This window comes from Ischnura elegans, chromosome X (genome assembly GCF_921293095.1).
Source record: "Ischnura elegans chromosome X, ioIscEleg1.1, whole genome shotgun sequence".
In the NCBI taxonomy this organism is placed as follows: Eukaryota; Metazoa; Arthropoda; class Insecta; order Odonata; family Coenagrionidae; genus Ischnura; species Ischnura elegans.
This window is the reverse complement of record NC_060259.1, coordinates 87,849,962-87,877,595: the sequence shown is the minus strand read 5'-3', so window position 1 is coordinate 87,877,595 and position 27,634 is coordinate 87,849,962. Positions and strand designations below refer to the sequence as shown.

Here is a 27,634-nt window from a genome sequence, read left to right as displayed (position 1 = left end):
AAGTATGATGCGCCTCCATAAATGAGACTGATCTTAAAATCACACATCAACTCACCCACCCTAATCTGGTCCTGACGAATTCTAGGCTAAGTTACTTTTATCAGGGATTTTTTTTTACCTTTACCTGTTAGTTTACCGAATTCTTCCGTAATCTCCTCTTTGCCTTTAGACTTTGGAATGTTGCCCACAAAAAGACGGAGATTTGGAACACTGATGTTAACTTTCAGTGTCTTGCCTTGTTTGATTTCATAATTATCAAGCTGTGAAAATGGAAGAGAAAATAAAACCCGAGAGTTGTGAAAGAAGCATGAACAATAGAATAAAAATTTAGGAAAGATAAATTTTGATTCCAATTTCAGAAACGTGACAGACATAATAATCTTTGAAGCAGAAGCGCATTTCATGGTTGAAAATATTATCCATCAAGATTCTATCCATGAAAACAAAAATAAAATTTCACACAAACTCAAATCGAGCTCAACAGCAACTTAATGGCTGAAACATCATCCTCCTCAGATAATGTGAAATAAATCCAGAAAATCAAAATCCTAAATTGTTTCAAAAATTAATGTCTGCCATAATTTTGACAAACAAGTTAAAAATGAAGCCAGTTTTGCAACAGAGCATGACAAGTTTGAATACCCGTAGAATGAACTCCCCATGTCCCAAATTTTGCCAACAACCAGAATCTCCGGTGTCCTACAACTGACACAGAAAGTAGTAGAACTGTGTCATGCCCCAATTTTGCCCAATGAGCAAAGAGAAGACCTGGAAGCAGGCTTGTCGACCATTAAGGGGATTTGTTCTAGAACTATGCTAAAACAACAATGAAATTATGATATACCGTATTTACCCCATACCAAGGATTCCTCATTCATAGAAAAATCCTGAAAAAATTGTACACTCAAAAAATAAGTTACTATGACCCAATCCAGATGCACATGTACATCCATGCTAGCTTTAATATTCCTATGACACACATAATATTACAAAAAAATCAATGCTGCAGAAAAAAATTTTAATATAAAAAAGTCATGAAGAAGAAATACACCAGTTTAGTTCAACCCTGTGAATAAACTAGCAAAATCTATTGTACTAAACAACCAAAAACACAATTTGCAATAACAAATGCATGAAATTTCAACCATAAAAATCATGAAAGAGCATGTATGTCTGACCTCCTTAAGTAATTAAGGCCGTCCACAAAGTAGGATATAAGTCATGTACCTCAATTAGATGGAATTCAATGAGAAGCAAATACTGAATACATTTCCTTAAAAGGAAATTTCTACTCTTTGAGCTTCAGTAATTCAAATAATCAACCAAGAGGGCCATGCAATTTAACATGCAATGTCATGTTAAATAATTGTCTTGACCAATGTCCCTAATCATATACAGAGACATCACGGAGGAAGACAACAGATATTGCATTGGTTTTTACAATAAGGAGGCAGTGTAAGTTCAAGGATAAAAGATTTTGAATTATTTCCCAAAAGTTCTGTAGAATGGAATCCAAACATGGAAAATGGTCAATGAGAACCAAATTTTAGGGTTATTCCTCCAAACGATACATACATATATTTCACCAAGCAGGACATCAAACCTTATTTTGCTTACAGCCCATTCCTAGTGTTTCTTAAACCCAAAATAATGTGGTTTCACCAACATTAAATAATTGTATAGCATAAATTATCAGTCTGAGGACTTCAGTCAAGGTAACTGCAGACCAATAATATGGTTATATTGGGAACAATAATATGAGCAATGGTTCAGATCTCCAGGAGAGAGGAATTATTGTTTCAAGGGTTGATACCCTGAACGTAATGGAGCTAACAAGAACACACAGATAGCATGCACAAGCCAAATTGCTGCTCTATAGAATTTAATTCCCAGTGTAAATCAATGGATTATTCACGGAATACTAAGAAGTATTATTTACATAGTCTCTCCAATGGAAGAAATTACATGAGTAACATATGGGAGGAGGCACTTAAGTTTCGTGAACTGAGATAATTTGAGGATGGCACGAAATTTACTTTCACATTTATGAGTTTCAGCCATTTTTCATATGATGACTGGAAAGGACCATAATAAGTACTTTGTTAGATTCAACAATTTTAGGTAGTTTTGTGAGAAATACTACCACCCACCATACAAAAGTTAGAACACAAATAGAACATTGCTTTTCACCCGTTCCATGTTTATCCAACAATTGAGATCTTTTCATTGTAGGCCGCGGAATGGTGCATGGGGGAGATTGCATTTATTCAGTACTGACCACAGTAATAACCATGACAAAAGTGCTGGGTGGTGTGAAATCCCCATCAAAACTAAGAGAAGAGGTTATACAGCGTTCACAAAGTGATGCATCTCTCACCATTCAGCTAAGCAGGTATAGAGACATAAGCGCATAAGTAGTAATCTGAATTCCGGGAATCTACTTTCACATCTTGAACATTATTTTCTTTAGTGTCTATTTGCTTCTCACAATAAGCATCTCCAGGGAACTGCTATTAGCCAGTAGACACAGTTCTGTTCTGATTCTTCTAGTCTAAGGTGAAATTTTCCAATTTACATCTACATATATTGTTACCTTTCTTTGATCCTCACTCAGTGATCCAACCCGATGGCTGATTTGGATAGAAGAGGGTAGAGCTCACCCTAGACTAAGACACTGTCATGTGAATATCACCTATTCAGGTTAGGGGGGCCACATCTTTTCCTTGGGCCACCTCGCGCCTTGAGGATTTTGTTTTAGGGTGTCCTAAGTTTTCACCCGGTTTTTAAACTAGGGACCCTTGATCAGCTGCCAAGCCCTCAACCCACTACCCTACCATGTTCCCCTTGGCATGGCTTCGTAAAAACACATCAATATTCAATAGTAATGAACAGAATCATGAACATTAATTTGATCTATAACAGGCTTTACTAGCAGTTCAGTTCATCCTCTAATTTAGCTCTCGTTTTTAATTTTTATTTACTAATAATCTGATTTTAAAGACGATTTCATGTAACAAATTTGAAAAAATTCAGTCCACAAGGAAAGCAAGTATGCACTGAAAGATTCCTTAAGTTTCGTTTGAATGGGATACAGGAAAAAAAAAATCTGCTGGTTACTAATTTCAGATGTTCATTAGCTTTTAAATAAACTTCTTAAATGCACACAACAGAGAAGCTTCCCCGAATAGGACTACCCAGCATGCAGATTATAACTTTTAGTGCTTTCCACATCAATACCTGCTTCGCTGAACACAGTATTATGCTACACCTTTTACGTGATTTCCTAGGCTGGATTAATGATAACTTGGGAAAATGTCTCATCTTGGGAAGAAGACGAAAAGATATTGTGGTAAAAGCTACCTTGGACATGAAATTGCTGGGCTAAATAATCCCGCAACATATACAAGGAAATATCATTGTACATTTCTTAATAAAAAACTTGAGTTTTGTTTGTGAATATGGCTTATAGATCTCGCACCAAAATGGGCCACAATAGGGACATGTAAGGAACAGTACTCAAATGGCTCTGGAGACTAAATGGTTTATCAAAGGAAAAAACATAAAAGCATTTTGTATGAAATTTTATGAACTCAACCTTTGAACTGACAAATGAGAAGTGAAAAGTTATGTTTTGTCTTCTTATCAATGAAATTCAAGATTTGGATTAACCACCCCATAAAAACAAAGAGGATGGGATCAAAACTTTCGAAGTAAGGCCCTTTTTGATGACATCTTCACCAACACAACTTTCCAGGCTTACAACAAAGGATAAAAATTATAGTCGAAGCCCTGTATAGCAAAAACATACAGCATATTGAGAGAATCGCATTATAGTGAGTAATAGTCTTTGTACTGCCAAAACAGCCTATGTTTTACAAATAAATTGGATATATCGAGTTTCCAATAAGTTCTTTCCATGGGAAATACTCAGTATTATGATACATTTCTCAAAAGACGACGAACCACTGCACTAACATTAACTATAGTGGAAGCTTGTGTTACTGGCGGCACAGCAATAATCTTGTTGTAACGAGTTGTTGGCAGTGTACCACCAATGGCCTATGACTAACTAAAAATATGGATAGAGCAAGGCTGCAAGGTCTCAGTCACACTATGAACTCAGAATTTCGAGGCGTATCTCTTTAGAGCAGTGCATAAATATTAATCTAAAAAGACATCAGGATCACTCATTTTACCGGTGACGGTGAAAAGAATAACTCCAAAAAGAGATGAAAGAGGTTTATTTCGTCAGCCAATAAATGTCTAAGCATCACGCATACAATACATGTAACCATACAAATTAAGTCGTTATGCAAAACTCAACTGAATTACTTCTCAGCTTGAGGGCACAGAGTTTATAAAAGATCCAGAGCATTAAAGCAAACGTAGCTTCTTGCAAGGAGAGAACTTGGTTTGCAGGCTGGGTTGCCTGTCATCTATCAGCGGCAGTGTCCAGAGCTCGCTGCAGCCATGCACTGGAGATCTAGATTAATTGCTCCCGAATGTCCTGGGTAGCACCATAGTGCCATGTGCTCACAGGACTGCATCTGGCTACGACTGCTTCTCATGCAATTTTGTGCGATGCAATAGTTTGGTGCAGCATTTAGAACATGGTTTCGGACGTCGCACAGCAATTTGACTATCTCTCTTGCTCTTAACAATCCAGAGCATCCCATTATTGATCACTATAGAGGTCCGTGGAATTCTAAAGATGAAATTCTATCACGAAATTATGCGAAATCCGTAAATAAAATTAAAATTTGGCATTTTTTGCGATTTTAGGTGAATAAGCAACACAATAACATCTAATGAGTCATAATCTATTAAAGCCTAAGCCTTCATTGTTTAACACTGCTTACGCTCATGTGCTCTATCTCACTATGATTCCAAAGTCAATTGGCTTGTCTACTCTCGCGCATAATGCATCCGCGTAATACCGTTCACTGTTGTGATTTCTCCGCCGGAATTTGCCGTTAAATTTATCACAGCCTCTCTTAGACTCCCATGTATCAATCCTGAAATATTTAGAATGAGGTGCTTTCTCAACTTAAGAATTAGATATTATGAATTAAAAATGTGCTGAAAGAAAATTAACGCGGCCGCGGAAGAGCGGAAATACAAGCTCACGTGCCCAGCACGCGTCAATGCCGATCATTAATTCCAGTGCCTCACCGCGAGGCATTAGACAGCGATAACTTGTTGCAGGAAAACCTTGAGTGTGGGTCTAATGTAACAATTTTTTTGACTTAAACACGGCCGCTGGCTGGGAATGGGCCACCGTTCACGGCACGGCTCACAGCGTGGCAGAGTCGTCTCATCTGGAAGCGGCCTGAATTTCACTGCGTCGTGACGTGAATGGCAGCCGGCAAAGAGTCATTTCGTCAGAAAGCAGCCTCAGTGTAGCACTGCCAGCATTTCACGCTGTAGACAGCACACCGCCGGGTCAGATTGAAAAAAGCGCCATGGTGACCACGGCAGCCGTCAACAGCGCCATGCCGTCAACTGCACGATTCGATTTGTTTAATAACATCCAAAGACACGTATGGTTATTTGAAAGCACAAAGCACTAGCAGTTGAGGGAAAGGAAGGAACAGATAAGGATAAGAGGAGAGGGGGTTCTCCTAATTAGCAGACGGATCGTCGGATATTCGGCTCCTCGCTGAGCTTCAATACAAAAAAAAATCATTTCGACATTGGCCAAATCTAATATCTAATTCTTCAGGTGAGAAAGCCTCTCATTCTAAATGTTTCAGGATCGATAAATGGGAAATACTTTTTCAAGTTTCTTCGAATCCGATTATGTTCAGTTATGTGTCCTTCTTTCACTGCCTTTCCTGACCGATTGGCAACAGCTGTAATCAAAACTAAGCGATTATGTTTTATCTAGCTGCTGTCCTACCTTCCCTCAACACCTAGGTGAGGGGTATCGAAAGGGAACCCACGACATGAAACATTTCGGCCAATTTGTAAGTTATGTATACAGTACTACAGTTATACTGTAGCTACCCAGCACTCAAGTTTGAAAACACCATCATGAGTGGTTGTGTTTAGCAGTTGGACTGTTTTTTTTATCATGGTTCCAGCTTTAAATATCGAACGAAAGAAAGGAATTTTAAAATGCCAAAAGATAGTGGTACCATTTATACCAGGGCAAGTGAATTCAGCTCAGAAGGATTTCATGTGAAAGACAGAGTATTACTTTGCAAAGTTTGCCATGAAAGATTTGAATTTGAAAGATGTGACATGTTGTTACAGCACATCAGAAGCGATACACATAAACATGCGAAAGAAAGGGGACCCACAAAACAACAGCTATCATTTGAACACACAGTCACTCAGTCAAAGAGAGTGAAGGAGGAGCTTGTTGTTGCTACTACTGAAGCATTTTTAAAGGCTTTATTTGGTGTAGAGAAACTTGACAATCCAAAAATTCTGGAATGGCTATCAAAGTATACACTTATAAGGTAGTGGGGATTTGCTCTTTGCCGATCGTATTCGCCAACACTACGTGCTTGAACCATTCATACACCTAGAACTAATATAACTTGAACCATTTCCTTCACTTAGTTTTACAAGAAATTTTGTAAAATCGAAATTACATTAAATGTTATGTAAAGTACTTCATAAAAGTATTCAATTCATGAAACGTGTACCATAAAATAATAAAACACCTATAAACATGGAAAAATTATAACATTATAATAACACCACCAAGATTTTCTATAACACTGAAATCACATGGTTTTAAAAAGAATTTTAACAAAAAATAAAACCACTTTCATGGACCTCCATTGATCACTTATCTACAAATTGAACAACAAGTTGTCACATATGCGTGGTTATGGGGAAACAAGACCAATAATTGTTTTGCCATTTTTATTAGAAAAATTATGCAGAAAACGCAAGTATGGGGAAATGCAGATCTTATTCCTCTGTAAATAGCACGATAGATACGTAAGAAAAGGTTAATATGGGAATTGAGGGGCTTCATCTTTATCTTCCGATACATCACGCACCTGATATAGCAAGCAATTTTCAGGGGATTTGAGTAATCTTTAACCAGAGCTTCCACTGTAGTTGGCAACCAAGGACTATGTAAGGATTCCTTTTTCTCCAATTAAAAGAAGAAATTCAAGTGATGAATGACATAAAGTGTACTTGTTGGAAAAGAATGATAAAATTCATCACCAATTCACATTCCGGAAGTAAAGTTAGTTCAATATACAACCCACATCTGTCACCCTCGGGACTTGGGCTATGCCAGAGTTTGCCCAATTCTGGTTGCTGTGGTAGTAACCAGTATAAGGGGGTTGGCAATGTTTTTTATGAGAGAATAATTAAATTGAGATGAAATTTTAATAAAATATGTTCAACTTACAAATAATTGGTAAGAAAGTAAAGCCAAAAAATTGTTTCTAAATTTACTATCATTCATATTTAATCATTAGATTGTATCATAAAACTCCCAAGAGAATGGAATGCTCATAATGTGCATACATGAATAGATTGTAGCAAATCAAACATTAAATATTTTCAGTAGAAAATTAAGTAAATAAAACATGTGCTTAAGTTCCTTGCAATCCATATATCCCATATTTAAATTAGTTCAATGACAGGCCTGCTACCATGTCATCAACTCAGTGCTTGCCACTGCGCTGCTGTTTTCATTTGCACAAATATCCATGGATACATCAAGGCCAACTGATGGAGGTAGTTCCCTGCCAGTGTAAAAGGATTTCTTTGCACCAGCCATGAAAAAGCAAACACACTCTCCCTAATTCTACTACTCCATCTTTGTGACTTGAAGCTTGCATCTCACCAGTGAGGTATCGATCCAATATGCTATGCGTAGCTTAAAGCATATCATGAAGTCTTCAATTATTTTTAAGAGATATTTCTGTATAGTACTTATGTATAGTACAATCCTACAATAACTTTTTACATTAAATAACAAAGAGGATGTATTTAAAATATCTTCCGTCAGCTCTGCAGCACACTAAGCCCATGGCCCGTGCAGCAGAGCCAGGGGAAATCGAGTCATCTCTGCATCGCATTGGCAGAGCATGTAACAGTTTCTGACAAGGCCATGAAGTGTTGTAAGGGTAATTGTGAGACCTATTGTCGACAAATAAAACAGTGAGTACTTTAGCTAAGAGTGGGAGAGTTTCCGCAAGTGAAGATGAAAGCAATTATTCACTAAGGTTATGTTTCCAGCAAATCACTCCATGGAAATATAGTTGGATTGTGGGTGATCACAAATCAGGGAATTCCGAATTCGGGGAAGTCAACAGTACCAGTAATTGGCATATCTCATGAAAATTTGCATATAGAGTACCAATAAAAAAACTAAATAAGTAGCAGGCAGGGATTTCAAATATATATCCATGTTTTTGCTCCAATCTAGTAATCTAGCTAATAATTAATTGTTCCCAATGAAATCCCATTCAAAAGAATACCTTCTGGCTACCAGTATGAAGAATAGATTCCACCAGATTCAGCCTTTTGTAACCTCCCAGTCAACTTAGCTCAGCTTTGTGACTCTAACGATAGATACATTTCCTTGAATAATGAACAAGTTGGAGCCTTCACTTTTCCAATATAAATCCCAGAAGGGTCATTTTTTATTCACTCTGATCACACTCCTAACATACCATTGAGCACTGAAAAACTGTTTTAAATACACATGACTCATTATGAAAATGCTGTGGTTTAAGTACAGGTCCTATCCTAAAGGTTCAGTTAAAGCATATAAGGAAAGCACAATAATCATCACTAAGCCATTATACTAATGAGTTTTATTATAAGCATTAATACGTACAAAATAACAGCTACTATTTCAATCATAATGAAACATTATTACAAACCTTGATCTCAGCTGATTAAAAAGTCCTACAATTATTGTCCCCACAAAAAAATCTCATAGCAATATGACAGACAACTCCTTAATAGAGCATGCATTCACACCCAACGATTTCCAGCTAGAAATCATCATTCCATGCAAAATAAAGCAATTGCAATCAAAACTAAATAGAGTCTAAATGCATTGAAAAAAGGAGCTTCACAATGAAAGCTTCTATGTGGAGATTTATGGTTTGAAAAAGGACACAGTCCTAACAGCTCTCACAAAACCTTAGGGCATTCTAATCCCCAGAACAAAAAAGGTTAATTTTTGGGAGAGGTTACATAGAAGAACTATGAGACAAAGGACACTGGAGTGGCCAATAGCTAGGCAAAAAATATTGGAACTTCAAGCCATGTTGGACAACTTGACACCTACAAGAGCATCCACCAAGCAGCTGAACTTTCCCCACTGTCCCTCCCCCCAGCTCAGACAGGAAGATAAGCCCTCTTCATAAACTACAGCAGCCAATATGTGTAAGGGGCTTTCATTACAATAGAATATTTGCATGTTTTTGGGAAGTGATCTTTAAATAATATTCAAACCTTAATTAGGTTAAATCCTGAGACTGAGAATAGTAAGGTACTTTTCAAGTGAGATATTAATTATTAAAATTTGCAAAATTGATAATGTGCTGAAACACAAGTTGGCCATATTCTCAGGGCTGTGACGTCATTTTGTTTTATGTGTTTTCATGCATACCTTGTTCTTTAGGGTGAGCCCCTCTAAAGCATATATGTACTAAGTATGGATAGAAGCCATTGAATGGCTTATGGACTAGATTAAACGTGTGTACATGCCATCATCTACATCTTTTAATGCATATATTTCTCGGTTACGCTGAGGACAAAGACTCTCTATCAACTTTTCTACCTTGAACTACCTACTAGGATTTCTCACTCTTCGATTCTCGCTTTTGCGTTCGTTTGCAGATTACGTTACGCCAGCGACCCAGTCTGCCAAACTCCACGCCAGGCAGCCAAACACAGAGGTTCAGCAGAAGCCAACTGCATTGTTGCCCACGTCACTACACTTGTGTTTCACCGCAAATAAGTGTTGTCGCGGTAAAATTTGGCTGGTTTCAAGGCAAATCATTCGTAAATAAGAGTGGAATATACTTAGCTCACGAGCCAATGAGTTTTCAAGTAAATAATAAACAGCTGATATTTATTGAAATTATGTAAAACAAAAACAATTATGAAGGTAATGTACTATTCTAAAATACTAATTTGGCTAGTAATAATCAAACCGCATCCCACGAGACACCTAAACCAAATGACGAAATGATAAAATATACTGGGCGTCAAAATGACACCCTCCGGCATTCAAGGTAAATTTAAATTTTTAAGATGGAAAAAGAGAGGGGGGTATTCCTAACATTGTCGTCTTATTAAGCCCTAAAAATGATTAAAAGTCACGAAATATTTAATTCTACAACACTCTTCAAAGGCCAGCTTTGAAAAGAATGTTCGCGTAGGGTGTCAAAATGACACCCTTCAGCATTCTAGAGTTAATGTTGTAACAAGACACAATAAACACTTGTACCTCGAAAACCTGTATACCTTTACGGTGAAGAACTGTAAAATGAACCTATTTTAAAATTACACCAGCAAATACTATGAAAAGCATATTAAAACCAAATGAATGAAAAGTGACTGCCGGACGCTACACTCAAATATTTGATTTCCAGCCCGATAATCCACTTCCATCAAAAGTATTAACATCCAGCCTAAAATTTCATTAACATTGTTTTAAGATATACCTCAGAAATGTTATTCATAATTCTTACCCAAGCAAATGTACATCTGACTGACATATCTTTATTGGTGAAATGTAAATAACTTGTAGAAAAATTGAGATAATCATAACTCTGCTTTTGAATACATTAATTCTACGGATTCTACAAATACATCGATAAAAAGTGCATTTTGTCATTGAAATGGAGGTAAGATTACTGCTTGGACTGGACCAAAATGTGACTCCAGTTCTTTGTGCTTACGTTTCAAACCTTAAATCCAGAAGCCGCAGCAATTAAATAATGAATCATGGATATTCATTCAGTTACTATTGGCCAAAAATCATTATGAAAAATTATTTTTTCGCGAGTAAGTAGGTTAAATAATAATAGAAGAGAAAATAATTCTTCCTTTAAATTTAGATAGGTATTTGAAATAATATGCAAATCTTCCTAGTTACCCAGGCACTAGTACTTTTACTTGGGTAAACCTTTGAATCGGCTTACAAAATTTTGGCCAACTACTGTTAAAAATACTCTTACATTATTCACTTTGACCTAATTTCTGACAAGGTTTCCCGTCGATTGCTCTTCATTATGAATGAGGCTACACAACAAAAAAGCTCCAGTGCAACATTAAAACTTTGTGTCAAGGCATGTGGGTACAGTACAACATAATCAGCATGGCCAATCATTGAAGCATCCACCTTCGGGATATAATTTGAAACAGCCTTCACAAAACCTGATTCCATGATATGCACTTAAACATATTTCCCTTTACACTGATAAGATCCACCAACGTTTTCCAATGCACACGCAGTTCACCATAACTTAAACACCTTGAACATTGATGAGATAGAACAAAATGATGTCACATTCCGAGGAGTCAATAGCTCAGTGTTTTTGGCAGCTGAATATTGAATTGAAAACAATGCATATTAAATATTAATTAATAGAAAATAAGCATTAAGTAATGATCTTAATCGAAAGTAATGGTATTTATGATACTTTATCGAATCAACTGCATTTCAATCGTAATCCTCCCAGATGCAATAACTCTATTGAAGGCATATGAAAATTTTCAAAACAGGCAATGAAGATGATTAATATTAGCTTTCCACTAACCCTTCAACCCTAACAACAAGTTTCTTGAAAATAGACCTTCCTAAAATTCTGTGCTCCACAATGCCAAAAGTGACTGCAACGACAAGTATACAACAACATTCCCACAAAGACAATGTGATGAGATGAAAGAATATCAGATAAACAATAACTTTAAGAAAGAGTAACAAAAGAGATTTCTCTACATATGATGCATGACAAGATCCATGTTATTTTTGTAATAGATTGGCAATTTACTATTATAGCCCTACGATTAACATGACGAAACATGGTTATAGCGATGCCACAGTCCCTGCTATATTACACACCCAAATTACAAGGCATATCTCTTAAGTGTGATGCACATAAAATATGTTGAGAATAATCATTGGTCGCCCATTTTACGGCTGACCGTGGATATTGCTCCAAATACAACTGTTTGATGTTAATTCTGCATGTTTTACAGTAGCATGTGTAGAGGACAGGAAAGGCTTTGAGCTTGGTTCTCATGGGGCAGACCGAGAGGAACATGGGTGAATGCAAAAGCATCTAGCCAACAGTCTGCACCTTACCTGCTCTCCGCTTAGGTGAAATTGAAGTGTCTGTCTTCCATCTTTTCCACTGCCACTCAGCTTATGCCATTAATGAAACTGAATGAAGCCGCGGTAGCATTATTTTCAGGAAATGTAAATTTTAAGGACTGTACTCTAAGTTTGAAATGAATAAGTGCATAAGAGACATCTACAATAATGGATTTCAACAATTATTTTCTGGTCACTTACAATCTTAGAGTAAGTAAAAAATTGAGGGGAACTCACATAGGACGGGAATTGTAGTAACCAAAAATACAGCACATTCCTGTTAATTGGGATACACGGGGATGAACATATTACTCCTATTCTGCAACTGCCTTATTTATCCAAAGCTTTCCATAACTAGGTATGTATACATTGATGTTGACTTTTTCCATGATTATGGAGACAAAAATTACCAATATCTAAAACCTTTACCAAGTGGTTTTACATAACCGATCAGTATGGCTTAAATGGATAGATAAGCATGTATAATTGTAATTAAAATTCAAAATAAGAATTACTGTTATTGAAAAATTAAGGAATCTATAACTGCACTTCAGTCAGGGTCAATCATTCATAGGCATTAAAAAAACTAAAATAGAGTGAAATAACACAAGTAACACATCACATGGGTAGCAAAACTTTTCATACAAATGATGTGCAACACCTCAACTTACAGTCTTGACACCTTCGGCTTGCAAAGATGCAAATTCATCAACCAGGGACAATTGTACCTTGGTCCCACTGAAGAAATAGATCATTTGTCCATTAAAAAGTCAGCCAATCAGTGAAGACCTTCGATACCAGCAGGATAAAGTGGAGTGAAGTCTGGGGGGACCCCAACAAAATAGATATGACTGCTTTTTTTAATGAGGTGATTGTATCGATAAAGAATTTTCCATTGATTTATTGAGAATGTGGGAATATTGTCAATACTTTGTTGATACATTCATTAAATTGCAGAGGATCTCAACTTTGCACAATTCTGCTACCATTACATGACTTCTTTTAATTTCCAACTAACATCTAAGGCTGACACCAGTACTTGGAGTGGGATTTCCAATCGCTTTTACAGTCAGATAATGTAGTTTTTTTCACTTCATGTACGGCGGATGCTCCTTTCTTCAACTTCATATTCATCGGTTTCGCTCGAATTACCCTTGCACATGGATTTCTTCATCATATTATAACAAGTACTCTCACAGACAAATATTACATCTTCAAAGGTTATTGCCAGCATCATACATACTGGAATGTTCAAAACCCATACTTTTATGCCTACTTAGCCTCATTGTGCAACCAGTGCCACACTAAGTGTGTTTGAAGAAATTGAAATAGTGCTTCCATAGAGGTAATTTAAGTTAATATTAAACATAAGCCACATAGCTAACAAATTCATCATCTTCCAAGAAAATTCAGTAAATTTGAAATCTTAGTAAATTTCAGTAACAAAACCTTCTACAAGAAATAACCACCGCCAGAATCCTGAAGTATTGAAAGCAGTGTACGTTTCATATGGCACCCATTATTTGATGATGATAATTGCATAGTTCCTGCCTAAAAATTATGCATTTTACTTTTTCAATGTTGTCACAATGTGCATAATTTATTGTACTGGTTGTACTTCAATTTGAGCTTGTATTTAGTCTGTTTACAGCACCAGGGTCAGATGGTCTGGGCCACATATTACAGATCTTGAGCTTTTGCTGATAATGGTAATTAAGGTAAGCCAAAGGTTTTGAAGGTTGACCAAGTGAGTGGCATAGTACACATATCCAAATGTTGGAAAAGACTATGGATATGTGTACCACGCCACTCACTTGATCACCCTTCAAAACCTTTGGTTGGGGACATTAGTTCCGCTAATATGTTTTAAAACATACCTCTATGACCTTTGACCACCTTTATGACCTTCGGAGGTCAAAAAATCAGCAATATGGAACCACGAACTGCAAAACGGACTTGGGCACTCGTTAAAACCTATGGTTCGACAGATTGGTTGTCATGAAGGCCCGTAGATTAACTTAATGACCTTTCACACCCATTATGACCTTTGGGGGTCGAAAGATCAACAATACAGATCTATGAACTGCAAAACCGACTTTGGCACCCTTTAAAACCTATGGTCCCACAAGTTGGCTGTCACGATAGCCAGACCTCTATGACCTATGACATCCATATTGACCTTGGAGGCCAATTAGTGGATAATACGTTATTAGTAAACAACACTGACTTGGGCACCCTTTAAAACCCATGGATCGACACATTTGTTGGTATGCTATTCTTTTGCCACTCTATTAACATTTCCTGCGACCTTACTGGGTCAACGGTTGAATTTTCATACATAAAAGTGTTATTTTCGGTTTTCTCGTGTCCAATAACCTAAGAAATGACATCTTGGTCAATGAAATTCAAACTTTTTTCTGTCTCCATTTTTTTAACATTGAAGCCCCATAAGGCAAATTCAAATTTTTGGTTTGGACCTATATTAAGGTCAAAATGTCAAACTTGTGAAATTTTGCTTACACTCAACAAAACTTAAGAGGGCTTTTCCCCATTAATTATGCCAGCTTTTATGAATATTGCTTGACGCAAAGTTACTAAAATTAGAGTTAAAAAAAGGCACACGACCTGTGGGAGAGTCTGTATATTTTTCTATCTTTCACAAATCTTATCAATTTTTATTTACCCCTTTGGTGTTTGTATAAAGAAAGTAGGGTAGGATTTAAAAGTACCGCATAAGAAAGTATGAGCGATACAGCAATCCACTTGGATTATGTCGCGCCTCTTAAGTTAGGCATTTTCGTCGGTGTTATGCTGTTGGAGTCAACCACCACTAGACTCCAGATGGATTTTATGCCTTTCAACGATCATCATTTTACTGTGAACATGCAGTAATTTTTCTCATTGTAACCCATTTGAAGTCTTAGACTGTGGTTCAATTGTCTGAACTTCTATTGTCATACTACTTTTTCAACAAATTGAAGCAGATAAATTTCCTTTGATCAAAATCCATTCATTTAGCCATTCACATGATGTTAAATTGAATCCACGATATCTAATTTACCATGGATGTCACATGATATTGTTCCCTAGAGATAAAATATTCTCACTTTCCAAACAAAGAAATGTCATGGCCACGTCAAGAGGAGTCCCACACCAAAACTAGGCTACATCTCTTTCTTATTTTCAGCCCATTTCTAAGGGAATTTATTAGCCCTGTAAATGTTTAACTTTTGTTTTTTTTTAACTATTGATTATATAACCCCATATGGGGGTGATTCGTGCATAGCTCCCAATGGACTACAACACTACAAATTTTGATTTCAATCTGAGACACAGTTTTGTGACACTCTCCTTGTAAGTTAAGCCATTCATTTAAACAAATATAAGGGATTGGGCAGAAGTGCACCACAGTTTCGCTGATATGATGTGAAACTTTGAATCATGCAGAATTTTAGAGAGTACGAAGAAGAGATTATGAAGATTCACTATGATTGGTCACTAAGAAGAGAATTTCTGCTATCAGCAAAGTAATTCTGATTTTACTACTTTTTTACAGTTCATTAATCAGCGGTGCTGAGCCCTCGCTCGCTAATCTAAAGCTGATTGTTATTTTACCATCTTGGTAATAATTGTGATTTCCCTACATGGCAATAGCTGATGATGTCTTGATCGCACTACATTCCTGTTATGGATGAGTCGATTTCCTTTTTTCGATTCCGATTCCAAATCCTTCAAGATTCTCGATACCGATTCCATCGATTCTTATTCCTTCTAACAGGTGGGATATTGATTTATCTGTAGCATTGCTGTCATTAAAATTTAACCCTTTCGAGACAACAGAGTTTTCGTCTTAGCATGACCGCTGTACTGAGCCCCAAGAGACTATACTTTCTCGTGGTACGGAGCATTTTTAGAGGACATTCGTAAAGAAGGGTCTCACGGAACCTTTATCGACCCCTCCCCCCTGCCACTCCTCATTATCTCGGACTCAAAGAGTAGTTGTGCTCCCACCTTTCCAGGTTTACGACCATACCTGCGGCATTGATTCGCGGTCAACTTATGTATTGCTTATATGAATTTAGCATATGGATAACTGTCGCCTGCACGTAAATTGCAGACTTTGAATTGAATTCCTAATTTTTTTCTGACCATTGTCAAATTTTAAACTAAGTCCTAAGGTCAATATTAACGCATTTAATGCAGCAACAATTTCCATGTTGATGTTTATACATAACTCGAGATATAAGCTAATATTTATTGAAGAATTTTGTTTAAAAATTGTAAACGCTGCTCAAAAGACAAATAATTCAATTCTTAGCTTATTTTTCTTGAGAAATGAACAAATATTTATTTCGAAAACTCACTCGATAAACAATTGTATGACCGCTGTCCCTTACCGCTAAGAGGGGTTATAAAAGACAAGGGGTCCGGGTACCTGCTCCCGGATTCTGAGGGTAAATCCTAAACCCCGCAGTGTTGGGTCCCGGGACAAAGGAGAGCTAGAAAATGTATATATACGGCTTTCATTCTCCTGGCCAGGAAAATCTCACATGTAAATATACGGCTTTCCTCTCCAGGGAACGACCAGGTCAGGAAACGACCACGCGTACATATACATCCTTCGTAGGAAAAAGGTTAAGCATTGAATGGAATAAGATAACAATAGCTGCGGTGGCTACATCGTCGTTCGGATGCCGAGGCTAAACAATAATGTAGCGTTCATTGCATCCATACATAGCACAGCAGCCTGGGTGCGCGGTGGCGGCCGAACGCAAGCTGTCGAGTCCGCCCGGAGGCCGCGGCGGCTTATGCCAAGCAAGTATATTAACTTTCTCAAGGGTTGCATTGATGAAACTGGGCTATACAAATGCAAATGTGTATAAATTTTTATTATTGACACAGGTGCGTGTTAGTCTATGAAAAAAAGTTGTATAAAAAAACCTGTTCTCTGTGCATATTTATAAAAAACATTTTCACAGGAATACTCACTCTCTGCACGTTATTATTATCATTAGACTCCAAATATCACTCGAAAATAAAAAATATATATTTCGATCTATTATACTTAAAAATTGGTGGTCCAAATGAATTCTCCAATGGTGATTCATAATCGCAATAATTTGATTTGCCATGACCAGCGGTTAATAAAAGAACAAAAAACGCATGCATTGCTTCCCGATCCCATGGTTTCCAATTTTTTTCTCTGAGAGTTGCTCATGAACACATGCCATTTCAGGGTTCGTCGGTTTGTTGCTCCGGCCAACATTTTCATGTTTCCGAGGCCGCTTAGGTATGTTCGTCGCAGCACCCGCGTGCCGGGCATTTCCTCCGCGCGGGCAAAGCTGACACTGTGGCCACTTAGGCGTGTGGCGGCCTTTATGCCCCAAGCTTATAGCCTATGCTCAAAACATTTACCTTCCTGCAATCGATGGAATCGGAATCGACTTTAGGCGATTGATTCTCGATTCCGACTCCGTGCCCGAGAATCGGTGGAATCGAGAATCAACATTTGGAATCGACTCATCCCTAATTCCTATGCATAAATAAAATATCGAAATATACATTGCTGGTGTATACAACAATGCTATGCTTCCCATTCTATACCTAACATGGGAAAAGATGGAGGGGGTTTCACCACAATGCAAGTTCCCGCAATTAAGACATAGTGCATTATTACACCAACGAAGCCAGCCAAAGAGGATGGGGGAAAGATCTAACTCCCTCTCCCACTGTCATCTTCCTCCCATACCCCTTCCATTGATAACTGAGCCTAAGAAAATAAGAACATAAAAAGGGAGCTTGCAGAGTATACTCAAGGCCGTGAATCGCATAAATGCTTGGAGATAACTGGCTTTAAGTGTTGTAGATCTGACAACCATCTTGTATTTTTAGTTTAATAAACAGATAATACAAAACAATACTTAATGCTTGCTCAGACATGCATCACCCTCGAGAAATATGTATCGTAATACAGAGGTTGCACCATGGAAGGAACTTTTTGACCTCGCTAAAAAGACTCTCTAAAATGCGATTATCGTAAAATGCCGTACTCGCTAAACTGGGCTTCCACTGTATTTATGAGCATTTAAATTTCAAAGTTAGGCATCTACTGAGCAAGAGTGATGGGTTTGTAACTAATAGATCAGCCACTAATAATCTGGTAGCAATAACAGAGCATGTACAGCAGACTCCCGATTATCCGGCTGCGGTTTATCCGTGTTGCGGCTTACCCATGCACGAGTTTTACGCTTTTCCGATGTTTTCCGGGATCTATAAAAAAATAAAAATGATAAAAAAGGACCTGGATATTTGCATTTTAATGCTAGGCTATACCGGATTTATTATTTCTATTAGAATTCCCTTCGTAAAATGGAATTATTTTATTTACTTCCTGACAAGGAATGAGTCTACTTGGACGTCTGCCACGTTGACGATCCGCGGACATTGACGATCAGCCACAGGAAAAAACTCTTTATTATTTTTGAAAGATTCTTTAATGTTTAACCAATCGTGAATTAGGGAAAATGTTATTAATGATCTTCAACTGCATACCTATTTCATATCGCATATTCACAAGTATTGCCATGGCTTCGCATCCAGTTGAATACGGCCCATGGGAAACGGATATTTCATCATACTCGGGCACCGCGACGAGTCAAGGTTAAACTGAAGAGGAAGGGAATAGTAGAAGTGAAGTCAGCGAGGGAAGTGAAAGTAGAGATAGCATGACTCATAATCGGGCACTCGCCTGTGTACACAATTTTCCATAAGTCCTAGTTTCCTATAACCACTGCTGCACGATGGCGTGATTGCGTGCCCGTTGCCTTCACGGGAGTTCCGTGTTCCTGTTTTGCTAGCATCACGGTCCGCGATTGTGCTCAGTGATCACGGATCCGCATCCTGCAGCAGTTGCATCCCGGGCAACTTGTGAGAGAGGCGACTACGCGGCCTAGTGCCTGTCAGAGTAGTTTCCATCTCTGCACAGTGGTTTCGAAGCATTTCTGCAAACTACCTTTCTGAGTGCGTGATCTTGCACACACGGTCACGTGGTTTTCGGAAACCAGGTGTTAAATAGAGAAATAGAAATGCAAGTACAATCACGTTTTCGCCACCAAAAAGATTGCTGTCAGGAAAACTAAGCTCTTAATGATTCCGGAAAGCAATATAAATAACAGCCAATGAGCATAAATAATATTAAATCGTTTGATTTATATGAATTATGAAAATTAAATGATATTGGAGTGAAAGTTTGGATTATTTGTGTTTTCTGATTATTCGTGCTGCCTCTCCCCATCATTAACCCGGATAATCGGGAGTATGCTGTAATTAATTAAACTAATAATGGCAATCTGGCAGCGCAGATGATAGAACACCTGGCATGAATTCAGATCAGGGTTCTAATCCTGGTAAAGGCAAATGATTTATTCCCTAGAATAGAATAGAATTTTCACACTTTAAGGTGTTGAACACTCCAGAGGGCACCGTTACCACAATATCAGCTTTTGTTTTCATCCAAGCTGTAAAATGGACTATACCACCCATTTTTCATAGAATATTTGCAGAAGTTGGATTTGTGCTGTCTAACAAATATTCTGTACATGGCTTACAATTTTATCAATTAAATATTACGATTGATCTATAATAAGGTTTTTCTGAATGGATATCTTGGCAACGCATGAACCTATCACGAGATTAGGAAGACAAATTCAATCTATTAACCTTTCACTACCATTAGCAAATACCGGCATGCACCCAGTGACAAAAGGCTACAAATTCAATAACAATTCAATACATAAAAGAGTGAACAATGTGTGGAATCTTACTAATCCCTAAACAGATTTATGAGATCTCAATTTCCAGCATTTTCATTTGAGACCATTTATCACTTGACAGCAATACCATCCAAAACATTCGTGAAATCCATTCGTTCCATGAATCCATCGGTTTGTGAATATGTTTTCCTCATTTTGTTTTTTCATTCATCCATGAATCATAAATTTTTCTCTACTTATAATAGCCATAAATTAAAAAACTATTTAACTTTGAAACAATAACAAAAACAGTCAAAAAGCAATGCAATTATGACATAGTTTAAGCCTATACTATGATTTTTAAACCATTATCAACTCATTTAACAAACTATAAATGATGTCAGGGTTATGCCTTCTTCGGTCAAATACTTTTTCAAATTTTGTCAATTCTAAAAAAAAATTAGTAGCATTATTCCATCTCCATGCAAATTAGCTGCTAATGGGAAAATGAGAAAAAGGTTACAAAGAGACATGATAAACCTATTATTCTAAATTAGTAATAAAGTGGTCTATTATAATCTGTCCAATACTATTCCAACTGCAATGACTTATCAAACTATTGTCACTCACTTAGCACTTCATCAACTACTCCTATAGAAAACATGTTTAGCGACATGTAATTCTTCCCAGAGCTACAATAAATTGGTTAACCCAAATGCTGGAAGAGCACTAATAAACACATATCATCTTCTAATACTTTCCACTTTAAGAATGATTCAAAACGATAAGGTACTGAAAAGGAAAGCATCGAAGCAGGCAGTTCATTGAATGTTTTCTAATGAGTAGGGGGTGGGAGGATATTCAGTGCTTAAAAAGATATCCACGAAGTAACCTATTAGTTTTTTTCCTCGAAGCAGAATCACTTTCATCATTTCTCCCATTCTCCAGATTTATCCTTCCCTACAGCTCAATGACCCCCCCTTCCACTTCCAACAGGGGTGATGTACGTTGGCCAGTTGTGCTATAAAAACCGTTAAAAAAGTAATTTCAAGTAAAGGTCAACCCCTAACGTTGCACTTGTGGATGACTACTAAACGGTATGCCTCCCACAATGATTTGTTCAGTTAATTCATTGAATTATGAAATTTCTCATTAACAGAGCTATTTGAATATGAATTCAAACAAAATGAATAGTGATGTCCATGAATAGTGATGAAAATTGATGAATGATGTAACTTCTTAGCATAACGCAGTAGGCTTCAATCCCCTTCAAATTTTTTACTTCAATTAAACTTGGGAGCCTGACTTACCTCTCATTCATGTAATTTTCTTGAAAACTAAAAAGGGCATGCATCCAGCCTACTATGCCTCACTTAGTGCAAGGGATGCATTCCTTTTTTTTTTTACCATTGTTCACTTGTTTTTTACTCCATATTTCTTTATCAAAGTCACCCTCTACCGCTCCACAACTGCCGCACTGTATTCCTAGGACTCAACACAGCCTAAGACAGAAGGGAGAGAAAGAAGCCAGTGTTGGAGACTCTCTTTCAGGCCCTTCTACGTGTTGATGCTATTCATACGCAACCCTGCCATCGCTCCATTTCTCCCCCTGAATACTGATGACCTTGAACGCTTTAAGGTAGACCCTCTCCGTGGAAGTAAAATTAATTAATGATCTTAATTAAGTAATGTCATTCAGTAAAGGAGATGAGATAAATGACTTTGCAGGTCGGCTACCCGGACCTAATGACGAATAATGTTTTAGCCATTGCAAAGCAATGGATTTTGACGAATGTGTAAACAAAGAATAAGATTTGAGGTAAGCAAAGCTATTAATGTGCATAAAATGATAGTAGCTCAAGTTCACCATTTATCAAGAGAATGATAAGGTTATTTGATTAGGCTAAGCAGCATTGGGATGTTCCCTCAACAAAAGAATTTATGTTGTATGGAAATTGTGCTAATTGAAACTGCCCTAAGCAAGGCATGGGGGTGTAATGCAGGTTTTTTTGCTTAAATTTATCCTTGCCGATTGTTTGTGGAATGCAGAGGAAATAGGCTGGCCTGATACAAGAATGACCTTAAATTAACATCCACTATGACATCCTTATAATAACACAGATTGCAGGGTAAAATAACACCACTTTAGGCCATAAAATAACCCTACACTTGTCTATATTGATGACTTATAGTTTACTTTGAAGTTTATATGAGATCATTTAGTAATTGCTACAAATAATAAAATAGGCAATATTCACATTAATATAAAATTCAAATGAATTATACTTAGGAAAACTGTCCTAGCAAAAGAACAAGTATTACCTGACCATGAAAAACTGACAAATTAAAAGATAGTATGTAATTGAGCAAAATACTAGTGAATGAACATGCTGTATTGGCAGTTGATGAAGCATGTCAGATGTGATAGTCACATGAGGCATCCCACATGAAAATGCTGTAATTTTGAAATTTTCTGTGATCTTTGTAAAAAATATAATATACAAAGGAAAATCACTATGATTTTTATTTTATGACATTTTAATTGAAGTCTACACCAGGCATACAATTTCCTGTGTATTCCCCTCGATTAATTTTACAAAAATCTTCAATGGTATTTCAGTCCTAAATTAAGAAAATTTTTATCAACGATCAATATTTTTGTGTAACAAAGTGTATTTTTCATATCACAAAAAAGTACAATTATTGTTGTGGCCTTGCATGTGGTTGAATACTGCCAAGGGAACTGGAGATTTTATTGAACTCAGGCATGTTTACGCCACGACCTGTGAAGGTCAAACTAGAAAGGAAGGCATTTGTAGAAGTACGGCAGTGGGGGAAGTGGAAGCAGAGACAAAGGAAGTAGAGATTGCTTGAGTCACATTCAAGCACTTGACTGCATAGACATTATGCTGAAGTATATGGAGCAGTAGGAACACAAGTACAACGACATTATTGCCACTACAAAGATCACGGTCAAGTGAAGAAAGCACTCAATGAGTAAGGGAAGCAATAAAAATAACAGAATATGAGCAGAGGTAATAATAAATTGTTTGATTTACATCAATTGTGAACATTACAAGAAATTTAAGAAGAAGTTTGAATTACCCATCTTTTCGGATTATTCGTACCACCTCTTCATATCATTAGCCCAACTAATTAGGAGTTCGATATACCATCATCTCAAATTTTGATGAAATGCTATTATTTCAATTATTAAAAATTTTCAAGTGATACAGTGTTACTGTCCAGAATCCCAGGTCAACTTCCTGGTGCCTTCATCAAAGATACATTAAGTTTCAACCGCAGAATATTTCACTCATGCTTCCCGTTCTTTGGAGATGATAACAGCAGATCTAATACATTGCTCTGTAATTTCCATGTTTAATTTATTTTACTGGGAAGTGTTTTGTTTTATTTAGCATTCTATCATTCACAAATATGGGTGACTAGTATCCCCTCCCACTCTATTCACTCATTAACGGTGCCTGACTAATGACATAACACCGTCGCTGTCATCGGGGCTGCAAAAGGTGAGTCGCCTATTGGGCATAACACTACCCGACCAATTTTTTGCACATTAATGCTATATCACTATGGGATTGCAAAATTAATAATTTATCCAGCAAGAAGTAAAGCAAAAGGAGTAAATGATAGCAATGTGCATCAAAACTTAATACCCATGATTTTCATTGCTGTTTGTAATGGTTAACTTGAGTTAGAAGTATTCTCCTACTACTGGTACTTTATGAGTAACTATAATTAGCAATTATCATTGAAAGAGTCATTTCTTGCTATGTACTGCAGCCCTTAAGGTCAATACATCGGTCAAGGAAAAAAGAAACTGTAATTGATTTTGTGCCTTAGATACATACAGTAATAAGTGTGCAAATTTTCAGGATTTTTCTGTAATGGTACCGCATCAAGATTCCGGAGAATTAGCATACATGCATATGAATATTGAACTGACACAACTGATTTTGTTTGAATGGTAAGACACTAGATAACACAATGATTTTCTCCTCTCAGCAATAGCACATGCATTTTTTTACCTTCGAAAAACAAAATTCTCTTTATGAGAGAATATCTCTAAATATTCTGATAAAATACTGGTTCAGACAGCCATTTAACCCTATAAATGAAACATGACTAGGAAGAGAGAAAATTTTCTTGTTACAATAGAAAAATCAAGAATATTTTAAGTGCACCTTAGACAAATTGAAGATTTTTCACACTTGCCAAACTAAAAACTCTCATGAAATAAGCATAGGGGACAAGACTACAGATAGAAGCACTAACTAATGGCAATTGAAAGGGGATAGAAAAAATTTTCTCCTATGTCACTGAATAGGTGATATTTTGTCACTCCAACCATCACCAGATATAAATTAACCACATTGTAGCAACAATTGTTTCTTAGAAAGCCAGTAACTGTATTCTGAAGGTCTCTGGGGTAACTCCCGGGTAATTGATCCATTTCCTCTGACATTTTGACAACTGTGTTGTCATCCTCACAGACTGATAGTTGTGCTTAGAATGTCTGGCCTTATATACTATAGGTCTCCTCCAAGTGTGAAGCCTGCCTCTGCTTGGACCTTTGCTGATCAATCAGTCTCCACACTTTGCTTGAGCCTGATCTCGAACAGGATTGGTCAGGAAAGGTCCAAACCAAGGCAGATTCCATGGCAGGAGGAGACCTTAAGTATATAATGCCAGACATTCTAGGCACAACACTCAGTCCCCGAGGATGACCCTGCAATTAGTTATCGAAACGTTGGAGATAGATCAATTTTCTAACAAAGTTACCTGAGCCCTTCATGAGCATGATCCGGGAAAGCCTGAAATACTTCGTGAACAGTCTTTTCACTAAGATGCAATTATTATATTTAAATCACATAAGGCAGCTTAATGAAGGCATTAAAAATGTGCACTTCTTAAATCATTAGTTCTCTAACTAGTACACAAAATGATGTGAATGAAAATGCAGGAATACATGGTGCAAACTTAACTTCAAAAACATAGTTTTCATACTTGACAGAAATACTGTGGAGGTTAAATTTTCAATTCAAGATTAAATGTCCACAAAGGCTACACAAGACCCAGCTTCTCAGCTCAAACCAAGAATGTTAGCACAGAGTGGTAGAAAAATTCCTGAACTCTAAAAGATATTGCTGGAAAACATAACCTATAAAAGAGCAATCCCAGTGCATCCAAGAAATTAAGCATATAAGCATTTGATCAAATTAAATAAAATATAGTCGTTACTCTCATGACAATATCCACTTTCCACCACATGAATTTATATTGGTATTTAACCAATATAACTCCAGGCAAATTTCACCACCTATCAGGTTTGAAATCCCAACACACAAAATAACATACATGCTGATCCGTGATTTTACTTCATATACAGCTTGCAACACAATTTTTTTCACGTGCACTGCATATGAAGAAGACCTAACCTCAGTTTTGGGTAAATACGGTAATACCAACAACTCAAACTTTCTAGCTCTGTAGCAAAAAGCTTTCAAACTTGGTGGCCCAGGAAAAAAAACCATTAAGTAAAATGAAACAACAAATTTGGAAGGCCAGCAAAAATCACAATCAATAATTAACTTGCCACAGAAATTTCAAAATTTAACCTTGATGAAATAATCTACTTGCAATACCATAAAAATACATTCAATGCAAACATAGCGTAAGGGTGAAATATCATGATGACAAAATAAAATTGAAACAAAAAAAAAAACAAAAACATGTTAAATTATTTACAAAATGCAATGTAAAATGTTATGAAAATTTGAACAAAGTAATTCCGAGTCTTTACCTCTCTAACAGCCTGTTGCGCAGCTTCCTTTCCAGTAAACGTGATGAAGGCATAACCACGGTTGAGTCCAGTCATGGGATCCATCATCAACCTCAAGTCCCATATTTTCCCACAGTTTTCAAAAAGGGGGATTAGCTCATCTTCATACATATCACGGGGAATCTTCCCACAGAATACCTATAAAATCACAGAATATTCATCACTCACATGTACAAATGTTCTCCATGCACCTCTTAAGAGGATGAATCAGCCTTTTAAGCATTTTTCTTCCCCCAAAAAGGATAATACAAAAAACAAAACATAAGAACACAGCCAGTCCTCGGTTAATAATTTTTTATTATTTGATCTGTGGAATACTTTTCGGTCTGATTTTGGTTTGATATGTGGAAAGTAGCCTCTATTGTAGCAGTTCTGATGATAATCACGTTTTAACAGTACTGTGACAGGATGACGCATGATTTTAAAAATGATGAGTACCAAGGAACAGCCGCTGACAACAGTTGGGGAAGATATTTTATTATCTGATCAGCAGTACGAAGGAAGTTAGCATACCAGTGAAGTGATTGCATTTTAATGCTAAACATTCCCGATCAGCATGGCCCTGAGAATACTACTGACAACACTTCATATTTTGGCCTTCCATTCATTAACGTATTCTTACCAACAGTAAGTTCATTACAACATACAGTGCAACCTCGATAAAACGACACCCCACGGTGCACCAATAAACACTCGCTATAGCGTATTGTCGCTTTACCGGAGGTGGTGCAAATAATAGCCAATATACCTCATATTACTCCTTTATTTTTATTTTATCGCTTAGACGTGTTTGGTGTTTTTTTGGCCATGGTGTGTTCCATCAAATGCTTCCTATTCACGCTACTCACGGACGTGCGGGTATGCTGCCGTCTGCTTTCTGCCGCCCGAGGAACAAAAGAAGATCAAGCATTCGCAAATGCTACTGCCCCAATATTTTCACCAAAATTAACTACTTATTTATTGAACGACAGTTTACCACATAAATTTGAGACTGAGAATTCCATTAACTTCATTTCTAAAATGATCGCTAGCAATTACAGAGATTAAGGAGTCTTGGTGTAAGTTTTTCCGGCGGTGAAACCCTCGCTATGGCGAGTGCCAACACCAAAAGGGCCTCCCAAAAACGAATTTTTTAACACGCTTATTATAGGGTCAATTGACGGATCATCGGCTCTCTCTCGTAATAGCGGGGGTCACGCTATAGCCCGTACTCGCTTTAACGAGGTTCCACTGTATACAGTTATCAAAGGGTCGCTATATTTTATAGCTAATGGTTAATTTAAATTACAATGATCACCTTGATACAATAAAACAAAAATTCATCAATTAACCATGGAAAATTCCAAGATAATCAAACCCTATGAAACAGTTGAAAAAAATATATCTCTTACGATCACAAATTTAGACCATCTGACCATTAAATTGTCATCCAATCGGTGAAAACCTTAAATGCCAGTTGGATTAAGTAGAATGAGGTACTGTAGAGACCCCTTATGAAGGAAATATGGTGACTGTTGTTTACAAAATGATTGCCTTTAACACCCACTGGCCCAAATAGCCAGGCCTACTACAGCAAAGCTAAGTTACAAGCATAAATCTCCAGGAATGATGCACTTAAAACTTAATTTCACATGCATAAATCCAACTGCGTGTACTTGCTGCTAAATTTTACTGGAAACAGCAAACATGCCAAGTTTATTTCAT

General features: G+C 37.0%; 1 protein-coding gene across 1 annotated transcript in view; it reads right to left on the bottom strand.

Annotated features, from left to right (window-relative positions):
- The window catches only part of LOC124171029 (heterogeneous nuclear ribonucleoprotein Q-like), a 147,962-nt gene that overhangs the window by 92,906 nt on the left and 27,422 nt on the right, over nt 1-27,634 (bottom strand). Inside the window, exons 5-6 of the mRNA XM_046550168.1 lie at nt 25,892-26,068; nt 125-260 (exon numbers count right to left, since the gene is read on the bottom strand). Of these exons, the coding sequence (XP_046406124.1) occupies nt 125-260; nt 25,892-26,068 (313 nt within the window). The remainder of the gene's footprint in view (nt 1-124; nt 261-25,891; nt 26,069-27,634) is intronic.